General features: G+C 34.2%; 1 protein-coding gene across 2 annotated transcripts in view; it reads right to left on the bottom strand.

The window, feature by feature from the left end:
• fw (furrowed) overlaps positions 1–19,860 on the bottom strand; it is a 78,405-nt gene that overhangs the window by 5,741 nt on the left and 52,804 nt on the right. For both annotated transcript variants that reach the window (XM_068774885.1, XM_068774965.1), the window contains exons 7-13: positions 12,577–12,703; positions 11,856–12,005; positions 10,965–11,141; positions 10,469–10,767; positions 9,299–9,533; positions 3,724–3,897; positions 2,911–3,090 (exon numbers count right to left, since the gene is read on the bottom strand). In XM_068774885.1, coding sequence (XP_068630986.1) covers positions 2,911–3,090; positions 3,724–3,897; positions 9,299–9,533; positions 10,469–10,767; positions 10,965–11,141; positions 11,856–12,005; positions 12,577–12,703 — 1,342 coding nt within the window. The remainder of the gene's footprint in view (positions 1–2,910; positions 3,091–3,723; positions 3,898–9,298; positions 9,534–10,468; positions 10,768–10,964; positions 11,142–11,855; positions 12,006–12,576; positions 12,704–19,860) is intronic.

Raw genomic sequence — 19,860 nt, 5'->3', positions numbered from 1 at the left:
TCCTTTGAAAATTACCCGGAGAATCTATTAACTGGAAACGTTATGTTCAAATGCTTAGAGACTTCTTGCAACCAAAGCTTCAAAAGTTCAATGAGTACAGCTACGCGAGTCCAGCAGGAAGGGCCACCTACAAGTGGCCCGTTCTCGTACCACCTCTGTGGTTGGAACCATTCGAAAATTCATATCGAAGACGAGTGAAGGGCCACCATGAAGATTCGCCGCCTTGCGATCTTTTTATGGGCAAACCTTTTAAGAAAATATGGCGGCGGTTTCAATAGGGACCAGCAGGGGGGTTTTTGAAAACCCTTATCGACGATTGACTTTAGTGACACTTGGACGATATAAATTATTATACTCCTTCCTTAACTTAACAAGAATATAAATATTTAAGGTACCACAACATTTATTTTTATGTATTATTTTCAAAAGTTTATTTCGTTTCGGATTTTGCCATGAGTTTTGATGACAAAAAGATCGACTTCCATATATCTCAGCTTTGTTTAACTTAATTTATTTTTTGTTAATACTCTACTTTTAAGAAGATGTCTTACTCTTGATTCTGACTTCGCAACGAGGTGATAACTAACCCCTGTTATAGATAAATATTGCCTGTTTAAGGTGCTATTACCAGGGTGAATCAAAAAGTTCTTAGAAGTGCATATATATGAAATCTTTTTGGATCAAGTTCGATATTCAAATTAAAGAGTGTCTATCACACTATATTTATGCAGACTGTCACTTGTTTTTGTCAGTTCGTTCGCATGTAATAAATTTTTTTGTGCAACGAGTTGCTAAAAAGTCAAAATTATGGATAAAAGTGAGTTACGTGCGGTGATAAAATATCTCAGTTTGAAAAAAATGTCTACGAAGGAAATTTTTTTGGACGTTCAGCAGACATTAGGGGGTGATGCTGTACACTATTCTACGGTTGCGTACTGGGTGGCTGAATTTAAAAGAGGTAGATCAAGCTGTAAAGATGACCCGCGTCCTGGGCGGCCTTCAACCTCCGTTACAGAAGAAAATGTCAAAAAGGTTGAGAATCTGGTTTTGGAAGACAGAAGAATGACTATAAAACATATAGCTGAGATCCTAAAGATATCTTTTGGTAGCGTTCAATCCATTTTAATTGATTCACTGGGGTTCAAAAAAGTGTCTGCAAGATGGGTGCCACGAATGTTAACCGACGAAAACAAAAAGCGACGTTTGGAAATTTCCAAGCGTAATCTCGAAATGTTCCAGCGTGATTCGGATAATTTTTGCCGTCGTCTTGTCACCATGGATGAAACGTGGGTCCACCATTTTGATCCTGAAACTAAAAGACAAAGCATGTCTTGGAAACGACCATCCTCTCCATCCATTAAGAAATTTCGAGTTGCTCCTACCGCTGGCAAAGTTATGGCCTCTGTGTTCTGGGATAGTGAAGGAATCCTTTTTATTGATTACATGCCAAAAGGCCAGACGATTACTGGACCCTATTATGCAAATTTAATCCCGAAAGTGCGTGAAGCGATTAAAGAAAATCGTCGTGGAAAACTGTCGTTGGGCGTGTTGTTCCTTCAAGATAACGCTCCTGCTCATCGATCGAAAGTTGCGCTCAACGCAATCCGCTGTGCTGGCTTCAATCTCCTTGACCACCCACCATATTCTCCGGACTTAGCCCCAAGTGATTTTTACTTATTTCCAAAATTAAAAGAGGAAATTCGTGGAACAAAATTTCACGATAATGACGCGGTTATAGCTGCCGTAGAGGACTATTTCGAGAGTCAAGAAAATAATTTTTTTTCACAAGGAATAAGAAAGTTAGAAACGCGTTATTCTAAATGCATTGCATTGGAGAGAGATTATGTAGAAAAATAAAATATTATTATTTAAATCTTTGCATTTTTTAATATTGATTCCAAGAATTTTTTGATTCACCCTCGTATATCCACATTTTTCAAGAAGAACAAATATTTATCATACAGTAATACTCAGAAAAAATCTAGCCAATTTTATTTCGTTCAGCTGTGGTCATTTAAAGCTAATTAATTATTTTTTTATTAATAACTATGTAACTTCATCGTGTCGAAAAAATTTACTTAAAATTTGGGAATTGAAATAGTGGTTTCAGAGCAATGATTTTTTTAAATAACAAGTTTTAGATTTTTGTTGATATTTTGTTGTTTAACGTAAATAACTAGTAACTAGCTAGTATTGATAGTATAATGGCAGTAATATATAACAGATAGATAGATAGATATTAAAATAAATTGAGAAAACTTTTTCATAAAATTTAATTTAAAACGGACTATGTATCAAAATTGTGCAAAAAAATGATTAGCGCTTATTTTAATTCAACCCTTTAAAATATTTTTTTAAAATTTTGAATATATTTAATTATAAACCATTGTATTAGTGTAAGATAAAGTTTTAACCCCAAGACGGGTGGTGTGGCGACCTTCTCGTCCACTTACTCGTAATATTCGACGTTCTTAAACGCAAAATTAAACGTCCTTGACGTCACTCTTTCACGCGTACTACTGGAAGACACACGACCCGCCTATAAACTATAACTTGTTTGATTTTCTTGTGGATCTATGTAATCTACGCTACGTATAACATATATACGTAAATAAGTCAACATCAACTACAGGATAGTTTTTACGTTTCCATGGTCTATGCGGTAAATAGATGCGCAAAGTAATACTGTACTCTATGTACCGAACAAACGGTTAACTGATAGAAAATGCCGTCGGAATTAAGTTCTCCGTTATACATGCATTGTATAAGTGTTTAAATAATACCGGTACCGTTGAAGATCTTCAGAAATTAGTAGTAATTACAAAATAGTAGCTAAAAAGCGACAGAGGTTGAATATATAAGTTCACGTAGTAATTAAAATGTTCATATAACTATATATGTTGCAGATACCTTCACATCTGGGTGAAGATTCACTCCATTGATGGTCTTCAGTGCAGATTCTTCGGACAGGACCTATTAAGCGGTAGTTAGTAGTACACGAATACTGAATGACGCTGCCCAAGTGTGTGGTTCCATTTAATAGTTCCGCAGCTCCGTAAGGCAGCGGGGGCAATTTCCCACAGTCCACATCTGTACAAAACAATGAATTATTTAAAATTAGTTATTGCAAAGTATGCAAGTTATTTTAATATGAAGAAAGGTTAAGTTATTTTTTTTAAATATTATTTAACTGCGTTAAATATATAAGTGATGTGTAAATTTTAAATTTTTAATTATTGGTTACATTTAACGAATATGAACTAGCTTTTTAAAAATAAATTGAATTCGGTTATCTTTTTATTCAAGTGCAGAAGACAAAAGGTCACTTTTGGCTTGCTAAAATTGACTAAGAAGAAGAAAAGTGAATAAGATATAAAGGCGATTCTGTGCTAGCTTTTGGAATACAACACGAAAAACTGGTTGTGGGTACGTGGAATCGGTTTGATCTGACACGATGTCTGGGCCTTCTCATTAATCTGTTAGAAAGAAGCCGCTCATGCTAACTAGATCGAATTGATCTGTGCTGCTATAAACTACTCGTCACGCAGGTTGAAAACTTGCATTCAAAATCGTTTAAAATTAAGTTTAAAAAAAAAACAGACAGGTCATAACTACTCATAGCATTTTATTTTTGTAACAGTGTTAACTAATATTTTTTAAAACGTAATAAGTTATTGTGAAATTGTGCTAAATTATTTTCGAAGTATTATTAATGTAACTTACACTCGCACTTTGGAGACTCTCCTGACCATTCGCCGTCGGCTTGGCAAACTAAATTAGCTTCTCCGATCAGCTTATGACCTTGTTCGCAGTGGAAGTCGATAGTCGAATGCACGTTGTAGTCGTAAGCCTCCATATAACCACCGGCCGGAACCTCCGGGTCCGCACAAGTTATAACTGAAAATTTATGCTCGTGAAGTATCGAAAATGTACTTATATAACTTTGGTAAAACATTTAAAACAATATAAATATTAGAAATAAATCACAAAACAAAATAAATATAAATTGTAACCTGCAGTATTTTAGAGGGAAGGCGATGAAAGTGAGGCGAGATATGGAGAGAAAATAAGATATGAAAAGGAATGAAAGTCGAATGAAAGTCGACGCAAAGCGACGAAAAGCGACGGATAATAGAAGAATGAATAAGAGACATTGAGAAAGATTAAAGATGAGCAATGAAATAAAAGATTGTTTGGTAAATTATTATTGTTGAAAATAATCACTGTCCCCCCACGATGAGCCCGAGAAACCTCAAAAACATTGCAAAAAAGAAAAAAATGTTTCAAAAAAGGATTCACAGCATAAAGATGATCCTGATCACTTGTGTACAACATTTATCTGCTATGAAACCCCATCCAGCAGAGAGTGAGTAAATATACATATAGCATCAGCCTGATACACCATAATTAAAAGTAGTGTAGTATGTGTAATGTAGTATAGTAGTGTAGTGTAGTATGTGAACTTTACATTGGCTTCGCACGACAACACTCGGAACGAGTGCCTCCCTTCCGAGTCGCGCTGCGTACAAAAAATTGCAGTTGCGATATAAGTTTTCCGGTTATAATGCACTGCATATTTAAATACGTGCAAAAATGCAGTACCACTATGAGAATGCAATTAAAATTGGTGAAAAATTGAGTATTTTATATCTTAAAAACTCTTATACACGGATACTTTTCGTTTATACTGAACTAAGAAGTGCCTGCGGATGCGCTTTGTCTACATTTACCATTTGCAAGCGTTCTCCGCCCACGTCTTACTTCTCACCACATTCGCGCTTATTAACCTCCAAACATTAACTAACTCCGCGCTTAGAAATATAGCGGAGTGGTATGAAAGCGTTAAATTGACCTTTGGCCCCGAAAAACACAATCCATTGCAATACCCCACAGCTAAGAAATGCTCAATAAGAATGGGCTGACACAGTCAATCATTGACGAAAAAATACTCTTCAACAAACATGTATAGCACGCCATAAAAAAGCCTCCTTTAATCCATCGCCATCAAAAAAGAGAGAATCAAATTATGCACATATACTGCTGGCAGTTGTTAAATATTAAACGAAGTTTCGCCATCAGGATCACAAGTGCATTCATTCGCTGAACTCACCCCACTCGACGTCAAAGTCCGAGACGTGCAAACTTTGGAACTCACAAGGCTCACCGGCGTCTCTCACCTTTTACTTCATGACACAGCTCTAACACGCCCTACATTATTTGAAGCTCTACAACGCCACAAATTATTGCACTCCTCTAGTAGAGTACCTATATCCGTCCTATACTTCTCTAGAGATAGCAATAACACTCCGTCTTTTCTCAATGTTTTTAACATTTAACCCAATGGAAGCAAGCTAAAGGACACCTCCGTGGGAGTGGTATTCGTTGCTTATCTCCATGACCGCTTTCAAAAACTGCAGACTTCATTCCTTTTGTTTGGTCCCTTAAGTCGAGATTCTCGCCATTTTTAAAGTCTACATGTGGGCCATTTCTATACACCCGAACGCTTCATTCCACCGTCACACAAATTCACATTTTGATACACTTACGCATGTCTGCTCCTCAAGGCTTTTAATAACTCTGTAGCGCTTGGGCAGCGGTTTCAAATAAAATAATGAAAAATTGTATGTTTATTTTGAAAAAGTCATTAATAATATTTTTTACATTGACAATTTTCAACTGTATTTACCAATGGGAAAAATTGTATATAATAAAACGCTGTCAATACTCAAATAGAGGCAATTCCTCTACCAGATGCCTGCGCTCAGTAAACGAGAAAAAAAACGCATTATTAACAAAACGCCCTGGCGATACAAATTAGAACTATTAATAATAATAAAAAAAAACAAATTGCATATTCAGAGACTAAAATCGACACAGCTATGTGTGTTCATATCACGGACGTCGACTATAGTCGACACCCATACCGAACCGTGATTAATTCGTAGCTTTATTATTAAATAGGCGTTTGAGCCCATCAAATGCTAGCAAAAGACTTTAAAGCGTTTACACTTATTTCAAATTAAGCTGTTTTAATTTTTTAATTTCTAATTTTAGATCTAAATATTTTTAAGAGAATATGACAGGTTACTAATTTCGAACAATACAAAGCGTGCAAAGACTGAGTAAATAATAATTAGTAGTGATTTGGTATAAAGTTAAAAGAAAATAATTTAATATAGTTGTAAGGCTGAAAGTAAAAAAAATATTCAATATATTACTTTGTTTTTATTTCATATTCAGTTATTAAATTGCAGCCGTAGCTGGATGTCGGTCACAGCTATACGTGTAGCAGCAAATTGAGAAAAAATCTTCATAAATAATTATTTTAAACTCGAGTTCAGAAGAAATGAGAAATGTTGTTAAATTATAACTTAATTTTCAAAACTGCCACAAACACGGCGCAAACTATCTGACGGACTGTTAGTACTAGACGAAGTACACCGAGGAACTTGTTAAAGGAAAATTGTAACTTTCATCGCACGATATTTACTTCCCTGGTATAAAATTACGATTGGTTACGTTGATTAAAGTAAATAAAACCGATCACAGGCGACTCTTTCCTTACAGAAAATTCAATGTATTTAAATGAATTTACAACGCTGATACAATTATAAACACAACTGACTATAATATTATCAGCTGTAATATGTCCACAGATGGACAAAGACCTATGCTTTTGATTTCCAATAAGACCTGTGGGAGGCGGTTGCACCCAGGATCTTCCGACGACCTTATTTGATTACAGGATTAAAAGCTTTAGAGGTGTGAATGTATAGTTCATTTGTTGTCAATGAATGTATAGTATAGCCTGTCCTCAAAGCAATAGTTTCAGAAATAGTTCAGTGATAATACGGCAAGATAAAGTGTTTCTACAATTCGGATACAAAAAGTGTTTCTACAAAACGGATCAAAATTAATAATTGTGGACTCTTAAACCTTGCAGATTTTGTATTACTAGAAGTCATTGGCCTGTCTCATTACAATAGAAAAATTTTTTAGTGTAACTTATTTAAGAGTGATCTCTTCATACAGGTTGATGGAAAATAGGTTTAAAAGTTTTAATGTTTTTTCTAACATATAACCTATACATTGACCTCCTTCAAAACTTTTACACTTCTTACCAATCATACTGAATATGCATATTGAATTAAAAGATTAACATTTCCAACGAAAGTTATCAGACATATTAAATTCCGGGAGACATCTGTATATTTTATAGAATAAAGTTGATTAGTACTTACTGCCAATTAAAAAACAGTAAGTTAATGTGTGAAGTGGAGACGGTGCTTTAAAGAGAATTTTGCATTTTATTTTCTATTGCCCGAACCCGCCGGCATGTCATTGAAGTGCTCCGGTTAAGTGAAAAACAAAAGGAAAAAGGAATGGAAAGATTTTTACCGATTGCTTTGAAATTTTGACACAGAGTTGCAATGGAATCCATGCAGACTTTTACATACTCTTTGATCTGGACACGTTAATGTATAAGAAATTGATAAAAGTTGCAATATTTTCAGAGCTTAGTAGTAGTACTAAAAGGTTTTATATTGTTTTTCACAAGGGCACATTTATGTTTCTTGCAACGTAATCACAAAGAAGTACAATGTTAAAAAAGTAAAGATCAACTTGGTTTAAGACATCAGTACAACATCGATCTTTCTCCTTAAGTCTATCGCGAAAACATCCTGTCTTCAATTTCCGGTCTTATCATGAAATTACGTTTGATTAGTCTAGCTCCAGTCGTCAAACGTTTGTTGATTGTGATAAAAAGAAACAAGCCAATGTTGACTTTTTAATTTTAAAGTAAAACGTATAATATATAATTTTCTAACGTTTACTTCATTATAAACTTGTGAATACATATTGGTATATAGTATTTGTACCATTCGTTAATTTTAATATAGAGGATTCTACTATAGTTACTTTATTTACTAGAGACAGTATTAAATTAAGTTTATGATACCTGTGAACATGTCATATGTTTAAAAATTAATGAAAATAAATAAATAATAGTATAAATGATTAATTGGTATGAATGATTAAGAATTAACGAGTAATAATAAAATTCATTATAAACCAAAAAACTTTATTTTATTATATTAACTATTAATGCATAAATATTTATTCAACAAGTATAAGTTTGTTTTCGAGTTTGTTGTGTACATGTCTCGTATCCGTATCTCTGTTTTCAAACTTTATCCTTGCATACCAATTGGTTTGGATACGAAATAGCGAAACAGAACACCTAAGTGCTTGCTATTCTTCTTCTATATGTATAAAAATAATGTATAAATTGCTGTTATTATAATTATCATTGTCATTATGATCATGCCAGCCGCTGAACGTCGAATGCTAGATATAGCTTTCCCTTATATATTTCGGTTGCGGTTTAACAAAGCGGCATGTCGCTCATATAGTTTGACGCCCTACGCTGCGGTTGTATATGGTCCGCACTACAGAACCTCAAAGGCCCAATGGTCTGTTCTTAACGTTTTGGTCTGCTCACTGCCACTTAAACTTGCCTATTACTTGGGATATGCTAATTACTTTCGTTCGTTTGATATTATCATTCCTCATTTAATCTCCTAGAGAAATCCGCAGTATAGCGATGTCCGTGCCTCATTGGTAACCGTGAGCTTAAAAATGTGACTTTGAGTGAGACACCACGTTTTAGTTCAGCAAGTCACCACTGATAACATTGATCATAGTACTGTATTGTATAAAAATAGCGATAGCATAGATAAGAACAAGCATTATATAAATAGGAATTACTGATATTATATAAGCATAGAATAGGCATAGAAATAATATATCGTTAGATAGTAAGATAAATGTTACCATAATTTAAGAAATATATTAAACGAGTTAAAATAAAAGAGTGAAAGATTGAAATGCATGAAAGATAGAAACATGGAAGAACACGAATCGTATAAAAGACGAATTAAATGTTAATCCTGAAAAATTTATTTCACTTATTAAACTATTTGTAGAACCCCGCCTTTAAACATTGTGGGGCAAAACGTGGGACCCTCAAAACAAGGCCAAAAAACAAACATTTGTCATAGACCTCTTAGTAGAGGCAATGGGAGATATTAGACGAGAAGATGTTTCGTAATATCTCGGACGCGGCTCAATCGAGTTAGTTTCGATGATTGATTTCTTTGTCAAAGTTGGATTTACCTCGTTTAACTTTTTGCCCCAGGTACATGTACAGTTATCAAAATATCTACTGACAAATATCAACCACATAACCATAGTAACACCTAACAATTAATTATCAATTATAAATGAGTCTACTTACGATCACAAGTTGGTATATCGTGCGACCACTTGCCGTCGCGGTTGCATGTGAGGTATTCGGCGCCGGCTAGCCAATAGTCAGCTTCGCAAGTGAACTGTGCGACAGAACCATAAGTCGTTGTGCCGTTAAGGAGTCTGAAAGAACCCTTGTAGACCTGCGCAGGTGTGCCACAGTCGACGTACTTGCAGGAGGGCGGTGTGCCGACCCACGAACCGCCTAGCTTGCATGTTACGCTCTGAAACAGTACCTGATTTTATCGAAAATGTAATCCAATTTACATGTTGTACTATTTTTTAGTACCCAGAACTAAATAAGTTTGTTTCGTGTTAAAATTAACATTTATTTCATTTGTGAAAGTTTCAGTTTCATTCCTGATATGATACATATTTTTACCAAAAATAGTTATTTTAAAAGCACATTATTTAATAATTCGTGAAAATGTGTACATGCAAATTGAAAATATACCTGTAGCTCAATTTACGATTTGAGGCAAGTCACTCGAGAGAAATCCGTTTTGTTATTTAAAAACAATTACCGGGACCGATAATTTACCGCACCCTTCAAACCAGCGAAACTAGAGTCCGGGATGATAGGGCGTAGTTGTAAACAACACTTGTGAACACCCTTCGAAATACAAGCTAAATCAAACTAGTTTAAACTGTAGTTCTAGAATTCAAATCCAAAATTGAAAACGCTAGGTGTTGTTAATGTTTTTCCCGATGACGTAAATAAAATCTTTTACCGGAGAGTGGAATGTCAACGCAATTTAACATCAATTTCAATTAAAATCAGGATGATTAAGTTTATATTATATTTTAACCAAAAAATTTTATTAATGAAATTAACGATCTAGGTAAATTTTGGCTATAAACACCTTAAAAGGATTATATTTCAGGTAAGTTAAAACAAGAAGTAATAGAACGATCATTCCGTCTTAACAATGAAATTAACAATTAGAAATAATTACATTTTAAATCCTCATTAATTCTTCAACGAAATTTTTCCTTTACTTTCACTTTGTTAATTTACGAATTCCGGCAGCTCTTTCACGATCCATATGATGTAATATATTGTAGCCAGTTATCAAGCGTACCGACGCCATTTTATCATGTCAACATCATTAAAACTTTTTAGGCATACAAAAGGATATTCACAGGTAGAAATACTTACCGGTGTCCCAAATAAAATGAACCCGTTGTGGCATGTGTAGGTAGCAAGAGATCCAGCTGTATGTCCGCTGACTTCTGCAGTGGCGCCAGCTACTGGAGGCGGTTCTGGACACCAGTCGAATAAGCATTTCGGTGCTTGACCACTCCATATCTCTTCGTCACTGCACATTCTAGAAGGTTCTCCGACCAGCGTGTGATTCTCTTTGCAACTATACATAGCTTTTGCCCCGTATGTGGTTCTTCCGTCGATTAATGTTACTTGACCGTCTTGTATAGGACTAAGACCACCGCAATTCACGTCTAAAAATTTCAATACCTTTATTAATTCAATAGAAATTACTATGAAATAGTATTTTAAACGGCTTCAAATGGCGGAAGGTTTTCCTATAGTTTTATTTTTAATCATGTACGTTGTGAAATAGCATTTCTTTACAACGTATCGTCTCTAAATTCCAAGCGTAATATAATACAGCCCTTTAAAAATAATATAAACTTACATTTACAACTCGGAGCAGCACCGGACCAAAACCCATCCCTCTTGCACTCTCTGGTCTTGTGTCCAATGAGCATGTGACCTTCAGGGCATTTGTAAGATATGGTCGCTCCAACTAGGTTACTGTTTCCCTCGATGGTAGTATTCAGCAGTTTGTCTGGACTGCCGCAAGATGGTGGTACTGAAGAAATAACATTATTGAATAGACGTTCCCAACTCCGTATTCTGTGTGTGTCAGATTATTTTATCTATTTTCAATTCGCTATTTGCTAATAATTCGAGATGTACTTTTAATATATATATGTATATATGTAGGTTTTTTTAATATATATAACTTATAACAATTTATAAAACCACAACAATATTTTAAGCACACAAAAATGATACATTTTAACACTATAATTGAAGCACCAAATTTAATATACGTAATTGTTAATTAAATACGATATTATTAATAGGCAGCTAATAAATAATCAATATGTACCGAGGTTTGATATTCAGGTACTGATATTCGCAACAGCATTTGTTAATATTAAATGCTCTTGTAACACACAATGTACAGCACAATATTAAATTCAAATTTAGAGCTCATGTATCGTAGAAATTTACCAATGGAGTAATAAACAACAGAAATATCTGAAATAATTTGTTAATATTAAGTAATAAGCTAAATGAACCATTTTATTACCAAAAAGATAATGTAATGTAATAAAATAAAAAAATCTTAATTAATAAGATAGAAGACGCTAAGAGCGGCAATTTAATAAATAAAAATTTTTATTATCTAGAAATACGTGCGCTTCAAGATTCGCTTTATAAAAAAATTAAGCCGCCGAGCATTGCATTAGCGTAGCTGAATAAAGTATAGATATATACCTATGAAGGTGACACTCACGGTACTGGCAGATCCAGTGTAGGTAGTCGAGGTTGCAGCCAACGTCGTTCCATAACCAAGCCCGGCCTCCGTCCAGCACGGCGCAGTTCTGCTCGCCGTTGTAGTTGTTCGGTTGGTTTTTACCCCAAGTCGGCTGCGACACGACTTCGCCTGAAATACACGTGCGTTTACTTCATATGTACTGAAATATTTTAATGTATAACATTCATCACTTTTATTGTAATTATGGTTCTATCATAGTATTCATTTTCATCTTTTCATATGCATTACTATAGGCGTATTGTAGCATCAGGTGATAACTCTGTTCACATTCCCACTTTTTCATATAAACAATGAAAAATAAAAGGCGTAAATGGAATAGATTGATATTCTGTATTTATTCATTCATAGCTTAAATTAATGCTAATACGCATAAAAATTTAATTAGGCGTTAAGCATAAAAATATAAATAATCTAATGTAATGAAGACTTTTGTAAAATTAAATTTTGAATTATTTTTAGTTAAAGTGACAAGACGGGATGTGCCAAAAAAGTTTATGGTCAGAAAAGAGGTAAAATAAAATTCATTCTGTCCTCTTCTCTGGCATAGCCTCTCGACTCAGAACAGACTAATACTCGTGCTGTACTGCTTCCTGTAACTAGAAACCATCACAAACTCTCAATAAACCCCAGCCTAGTTACTTGAAACAGAAAATCAACATTTACTTTGCTTGAAATTTACCATCAACCCATCTCCACGTTCTCGAAGTAAGTCCCGGTTCTTTCTGAGCTCCTATCCACACTAGTTGGGTTTTTAATTGTGCTTTGCGTCGTTCCAATTCTTGTATTAAATAACTCGATATTGCTCCCTGAAACAAAGGTAATATAATGTAATCAAACTGCTTCGTCTGTATACAGTTAATGTCTGTTACGGTGCCGTAAGTCGTCACTTGTATGACCTACAACACTGAAACGTGGCCTCCAAGTTTTTCTTTTTATATACACACTCCTACTTTCACCTTCCCTCTCTTATCCTTCACAATTTCTCTCTTTATTCCCTCGTTCATCCTTCATATTTTCTGTCATTCAGCATACATTAAACATACGAGTACAGCATTCACCCACATTACATTTACGCATCTTCCATGCCTCGCCACACTTTCTGTGACATGGTTTTGTTAGGCTTAATTATGTCACCCACCATCCTGCTACAAATCCTCAAGAAAGTGGGGCGGCTCTGATCCTCTTCCAAAAGGGAAGCGATGTTGCCGCAAGCAATACTCCGACCCATTTCCACTTCACAAGCCATTCTAAGCCTTCCATATGTGGAACTGCAAGCAATTGCCTGCACAATGGTTTGGTCCACCGCTGGGTCACATAGGCACGAGGGACTCCCTTTGAACTTAAACCTATAACAGTACTCCTTGACAGACCTCATTTTCAAACTCACAGTCGCTCAATGGAGAGTGTTATGCTCGGGGTTGCTCTGCAAGATTGAATTACGACTGAGGATATTCAATGTAGCTCAGAAGAGTTGCAAGTTGAAGGCCTTGGACAGGCCAAATGATGCGCAGACAAATAGTTGCTGTGACCTTAAGGTTCCGAGGTGAAAAGCAAGTGTAAGAGCAGCAATTCTTACTCTGCGCTTGTCAGTCCATGCTGGAGACCGATTGGAAACCTATGAGGGACGCCTGTGTCCAGCAGTAGTTGTTCACTACTGGAATAACGAATATGACGATGAAGCCGCAACGTTGAAAGATGGCTAAAGTTAATAATGATAATAATGATTTTTATTAAGCTTTTGTTATTTATGCTATAGACTGTTGGAATATATAAGCAGTCCTTTAGAAGTGGGAATTAATTCGTACCCTTATCGGTACTACCATTTAAAAAAGATGATAACATAGCCCTTACAGCGCGCAGTGTAACGATATTTGCCATAGAGCAGTATATGCGAAGGTGCACGTGTTTAATTATTTGTGAAAACATCGAGGCGTACTCTCGCCTTCTTAAATCCTATGTCACACAGTGTACATGAATACATATTGGACATAAATTTTGATGCAATGTTAGGAGAAACATCAAAGAATACACAGAAAGAAATTTTACCCATTTGATGTATGGTATTCTTATATAGTTCAATCAGTATTACTTTATCACGCCGGTATTTATTTATTTATATTATTATTAACAAAGAAAATAAAGAATTACAATGAGTACTCTTATACGCCACGAGAAGAATGAAAGAAGAGCCAAATTGATGGAACTTAAAATCAATTGAAGTTTTCCTATAATAGCATCCTTCAATTCAACTACGCGTTCACGAGGCTTTCAAAGTCGCTCTATTCTGGGTAAAGCCCACAACAAGCTCAGGCGAGTTTTCTTATCGCCACTTTTACAATATCCTTAATACCTTTGTAGACATATGTGAGAGGATTTTCATTTAATTACTATAAAGTTTTTATTTACACATTTATTTTTATGTTCATCGAATATTCGTACGTATACGTCGTAATTATTTTCCTTTGTTAACATTGCAATACGGACTCGAACTCTCAGAAAAAAAGATAAATGTTGTCAATTAATTAATTAATAAAAAATTACCCAAAATTCGTTAAAATTCATCAAGACTTAGCTTGTACGATCCCTCCTACACACAAATATTTATCAACCATTAATAATTATTTAAACATTGAACGTTTTATTAACTAACGCTTGGTCGAACTAGAGATTACCTTGACATTTTAAAGTAAATGATTTTTTTTGTAATTCTACCGATAAGCTTAACTATGTCCATTAGTAAAGTATTTCGCAGCTGTCGACAGCAGATAGTCTTGTAAGCAGATTACGAACGGGGCGAGTGCGAATGCTATTCGCATTTCAAATGGTTTTCATATAAAGGGAAAATTACGAAGATCCATTTTATGCAGTTACGCAGTATATTAATGGGCGGAGCAAAATTGATAATTTACTGAAGTATTATAAATATTATAAGAATTTATTAATTTGGAATACTTTAATTTAAATTTTCGGATTAAGTTGTGAAGTGTACCGAATATTAGTTTCGTTTACCCATATATATTATATTTTAAATTACCCCATCTCATTTACGCCTACGCTCGGTATGAGAAAAAAGTGTTGTCCACTGATGATCAAAATGTAAAAAAAACGACTGTTCTTATGAAAACTTGTCAATTAATGCTATAAAATTTAGAATTGTAAATATAATCGTATTGTTTCATTACGGTTGATATGTAACCCGAATATTTTTATGTGCAAAGCAAACCTAACCTAACACGGACACTATATATTAAGTAAGTCAATTAAGAAAAAATCAGAATCGCGAGCTAAGGACTGAATGAGCAGATTAGATAATTTTTTTCATGTATTTTTACATATAAATGTTACTTCAAAGTATTTTTTTCTATTATGGTTTCGGCTTATAAACGTCCATTGCAAGTCCTTCTCTCATGATATCTATGGAGGATATACCATAATCGCCACGCTTGGCAGGCGGATTGGCAGTCGCAGTGTGGTAAGCAGAGGACGCTGCTACCCACCACCTGGAATCTTCTTTATGAGCAGTGGCAAACCTATACAATTAATACACAAAGTGTGAATTGCATAAAATTGTATTCCAGGAATCAAACCCACGACATACAATCACATGTCTCGGTCCTCTACCAATGGGCTACCATCGCTCAATTTTTTGTATAGATACTTAAAAAACTGGGCATTATTTAATAATTACTTTTTTAACATATCGGCTAGAAGTTTTATGCATCATCTATTCATAATTCAGATCTCATGTAGTAAATAAATGAATTCCAACGTATGGTACGCATGGTACGCGGCGAAAGTTAAAGTTTTGATCTTTGACCTTGTGATGCAGCACTACCTGTTATAAGATATAAGAGTCTTGTTAACAATACATAAATTAAAAAAATATTAAACACCATTAAATTCTGTTATTTTTTATTGGTTGAGTCTTATAAAAAATAATAAGAACTTTTGCTATAAATATAAAGTAAAAAAAATACTAATTGCCATTTGAATAACAAACAACGACAATATATATAATTTATGTAACAAATCTTACACACGTAAATTGACGGATACGTATAGCTTACTAATAAATAATTTTTTTTATACTTTATTTCTTTATTTGTCGGCACAACGTTAGGCATCGTCAATATTTCCCGAAGTAGTATGAATGAAGATAAATGAAAATGGTAACAGACAGCTCGTTATAGAGTGCTATGGGAGATAACAGATATGAGAGAGTTGCTTCCCACATTATTACAAAAAAGACACCGGTCTGTCTTTTTTGCATTTTATTATTATTTAACATTATTATTGCAAAAAAGACAGACTGGTAATACAGAGCGAGTTTGCTGGGTAGAGCATAAAGCGTGCACTTACATTTAAGTTATCACGTTAAATAAAAGATTATAAGTATTTAAGTTAGGCCTTTTCACGTCACGTAGTTGGCTTCCGTATTAAAGTTATTGGTTCAGTATAATCACTCCAAAGGATTCAGTGAAGGATCGACTTCGTAAACAGAGCAAAAGTCCATTGCAAAAATGTCAAAGACTTCATTCTTTAAATGCCGGAATTTAATTTATTTAAGTAAATAGGCATATATTATTATTTATTTATATTTTTCGAGCAATTTTTTCTCGAATTTTTAATCATATTCATGCAGCCTTAGGAAGTTCACTGTTGAACATAAACCTTCCTCAAAGATTTAAAATAAGATAGGTTTGAAGCGGCCGGCATCCAGCTACACGCTTCAACGACTTTAACAAGATCGTCGATCCACCTTGTGAATTTTTAAAGTACGTCTTGAAAAACTTAGAATATTCTATAAATTCACCTTCTATATATGACTCAAAACTTTTAGAATCGTTGAATAACTTGTTACGGTCCTCACGAAAGTATTCAAAATGGAGTTATTTAAAGAATTTTCATATTGTATTATTTTCTGATGGGCAATGGAAATTTGCATTTTAAAACGCGTTTAAGTGACGTGATGATGTAAACTAGATAAAATGCTACTAGTTTCAGATTTGTCATAATGAAATAAAAGCAGTATTAATTTTTCTTTAGATTTAATTAAAGTATTCGAGCACTTAATAAACAAATGTCCAGTACACCATATTATCATTCCACCCAATTGCCAAAAATTCTAGGATTTATAGTTTATTATTTGATACATACTATACTTCATAAAAACTTAGGATAAGAACACTTTACTTTTTTGTGTAAATAATTAGTATTTTAAATGGCAGTACTATGTTGACTTCTGCTAGATATCATAGCCATTAATATTCCAATTATTAGGTAGGTAATATAGACATTGTACTAAGAATCTAAAACATTTCTGGTTCTAGGCTTATGTTAAAAAGACATGATGCTTGGAAGTTTTTTTAGTAATGTGATCGTTATACGACACGGTACTTGAGAACGGTCTCAGTTTAAATTATGAAAGTTTTAGCAATTTCGAATTTATTTTTGATGTAAATAGTGTATAGTGTTTAAAATTTTATTTTATCTTTTGTTGATGACAGATCGATAAGATTTTTTTCTGCATTTTTAATTTAATGAAATATGCATTTGGAGTCAAGTAGAGGGAGTTTCATAAGGTTTTGTACCGTATATACTCTTAATAGAATTACAGAGTTCATTTTTTTGGGGCAATTAATGTTGTTATCCATCTTCATCTTCATTCTTCTATTGTATTCTGCTTTCAACACAGTATAGAAAAGTTTTCGTAAATATGTCTATATCCAATGCTACGATAATTTTTTTCGATTTGCTCTTGTGTCAAGATATAATAAAACGCACTGCAAATATCCTATGATTATAAGTTCTATGATTGTCCAAAGTTTTAAGTATCATTGTCCCCGTATATTGTCTTTTCATGGTGTTCTTGTCTATAGTATAGTAAATTTTAGCATTAAATCTTTAACACGTTAGCTGCCACTCCGGTCACCGGTGCCCGGACCCCTACCTACATCTACGCGCCATTATGGACACCGGTGACCTCAAGGCAAACCTGTTTTTGGAACGAACTTGTACGCCGGAGGATGCGTTTTTGATACATTTTCTGTACTGAAGTGACCGGAGTGGCGCTGTAGAATACTTCTTTGGCGTGGTTCCTGCCTACCTACGTTTTTCGATTTTTTTTTCCTAAATTATAAACATGACAGTTTGTGATAAGTGAAGAGCAAGTTGTTTGTGCTCTTTGTTTGTAATTTTAATCAAACTTAGCATAGGAATAGCCTTAGCTTGGATTAAGAATAACATAATAGAAATATCCTATTTCAATCTCAAATGTTCTACACCTACATATATGAGAATCATAAGGGTTCAAAAAGTTTGTTGAAGGAAAAATAAAACAACTTTAGTATAAAAATCACAGCGCAATAATTATTCAAAAGTATCAATCAAAAATAACATTAACATGTCCAATTAAAAACTTAAAAATAACGATGAGATTGATTGAAACACGCCAAACAAAAATATGGTTCGTTTGGGCATTCTTTGCAGTATGTTTGTAGCATACTGAACAGAAACGTCTTGTGTTTCTAACATTGCCCTCTCGCTTTTTCAATTGTTGCTTCAGTCGTTTTGGTCTTTCAGTATTTTCGGGTTTTTCACTATCCATTCCTGAATCTACCAGGTACTCAATTAACTGCCTTCTATACTCTCCTATACTTTCTCTAACTTTTTTATTTTCAGTGTACATAATCCATCCATTTACAACAGCTGTATTTAAAATAACTTCGATTCCTAATTTTTTATAATTTAACTGTTTTTCTTAATGGCGACAAATATGCAGCCAGGAGTTTGAGTTGAGGAGGAGACCGGAGTTGCGGTCACTCCGGCGCCTTCGTAACGTTTTTACATATTTTCGCTTTACAGCGCCATGTAGGTCACCGGTGACCTCGTCAGGTTTTTTGAAAATATTTTGAAAACCATCGAACCGATTTCACTTTAAGTTAGATATATTTTCATATCTTAACATTCCACACCAAATATCATTAAAATGTTTTTCTAAAAAAATATATATATTTCTTCTATGGCAGCTAACGTGTTAAGCCATTGGGGCTATGTTGATTAGTAGAGAATGCCTGTGGGGTATTAAGTCCGCCAATGTATCAAGTATAAAAAGAGTAAATATTTTAATTATCATTATAGATGTGGCGCGTAAGACTTCCGTCCAGTCTGTGTTGTTAATTACATTTGCAAATTGGTCGGTCCCTGGAATTTTTTGTATGAAAATTTCAATTTGATTTTATTTACCCGGACTTTAATAATAGATAATTCTACGTTGTGGTCAGTGATCGATGGCCGACAGACTAGTCAAAATGGCATAGTTTCTGCTTTTTGCAAAGTTGGAATCTTCTGCGAGACCTATTGTTTACACTTTGCACATTTGGTACAAAACTGTGTCTAGTGATTCTGTGTAAAGAAGGGTAGCTGTAAACGTTCAATAACACTGGGTCATTATTATTTATGTTTAGGGCGTCTATCGGTTGATATCCTGATAATGATAACACTATGTGCAGTCTGTGGTTCCGTATAGCCATCTTTCAGATATAATTTTTTGACGTTAATAATGGATTCATTAGTAGAGTCATAGTTGAACCCACAAGGTAGGTTGACAACTTTATTAAGATCTTCTGACGTCGCTGAATAGAGTCTGATCGTATTGGAAATCTATAAGGAAGGCTTATAATTAGCAGAGGACCTCCTTCGGATGAAACGATGATGATGATGATGATGTTGAAGAGAAATGTGAAATATTTTAGGTGTAAGTATAAAAATACCATAAATGAAAAGTATAATTAAGGAGCACGGGATCGAAAGTAATATATGTAATAGATTAACGTAAACGACTTTGCGTGTGCCTTTGTAGATTCATTATCGAAGTTGCATGTTACACAACTGCTTCTTCGTTTCACTTCCTATTACTTTCAATAGTCTTGAGACATATTACGTCACAATAGTAAAAACATGC

Source organism: Battus philenor, unplaced genomic scaffold (assembly GCF_028537555.1).
Source record: "Battus philenor isolate CCGP_79_NKW_IND1 unplaced genomic scaffold, ilBatPhil1.0.hap1 SCAF_1, whole genome shotgun sequence".
In the NCBI taxonomy this organism is placed as follows: domain Eukaryota; kingdom Metazoa; phylum Arthropoda; class Insecta; order Lepidoptera; family Papilionidae; genus Battus; species Battus philenor.
The sequence above is the reverse complement of the archived record's forward strand: the minus strand, read 5'-3'. Positions and strand labels throughout refer to the sequence as shown.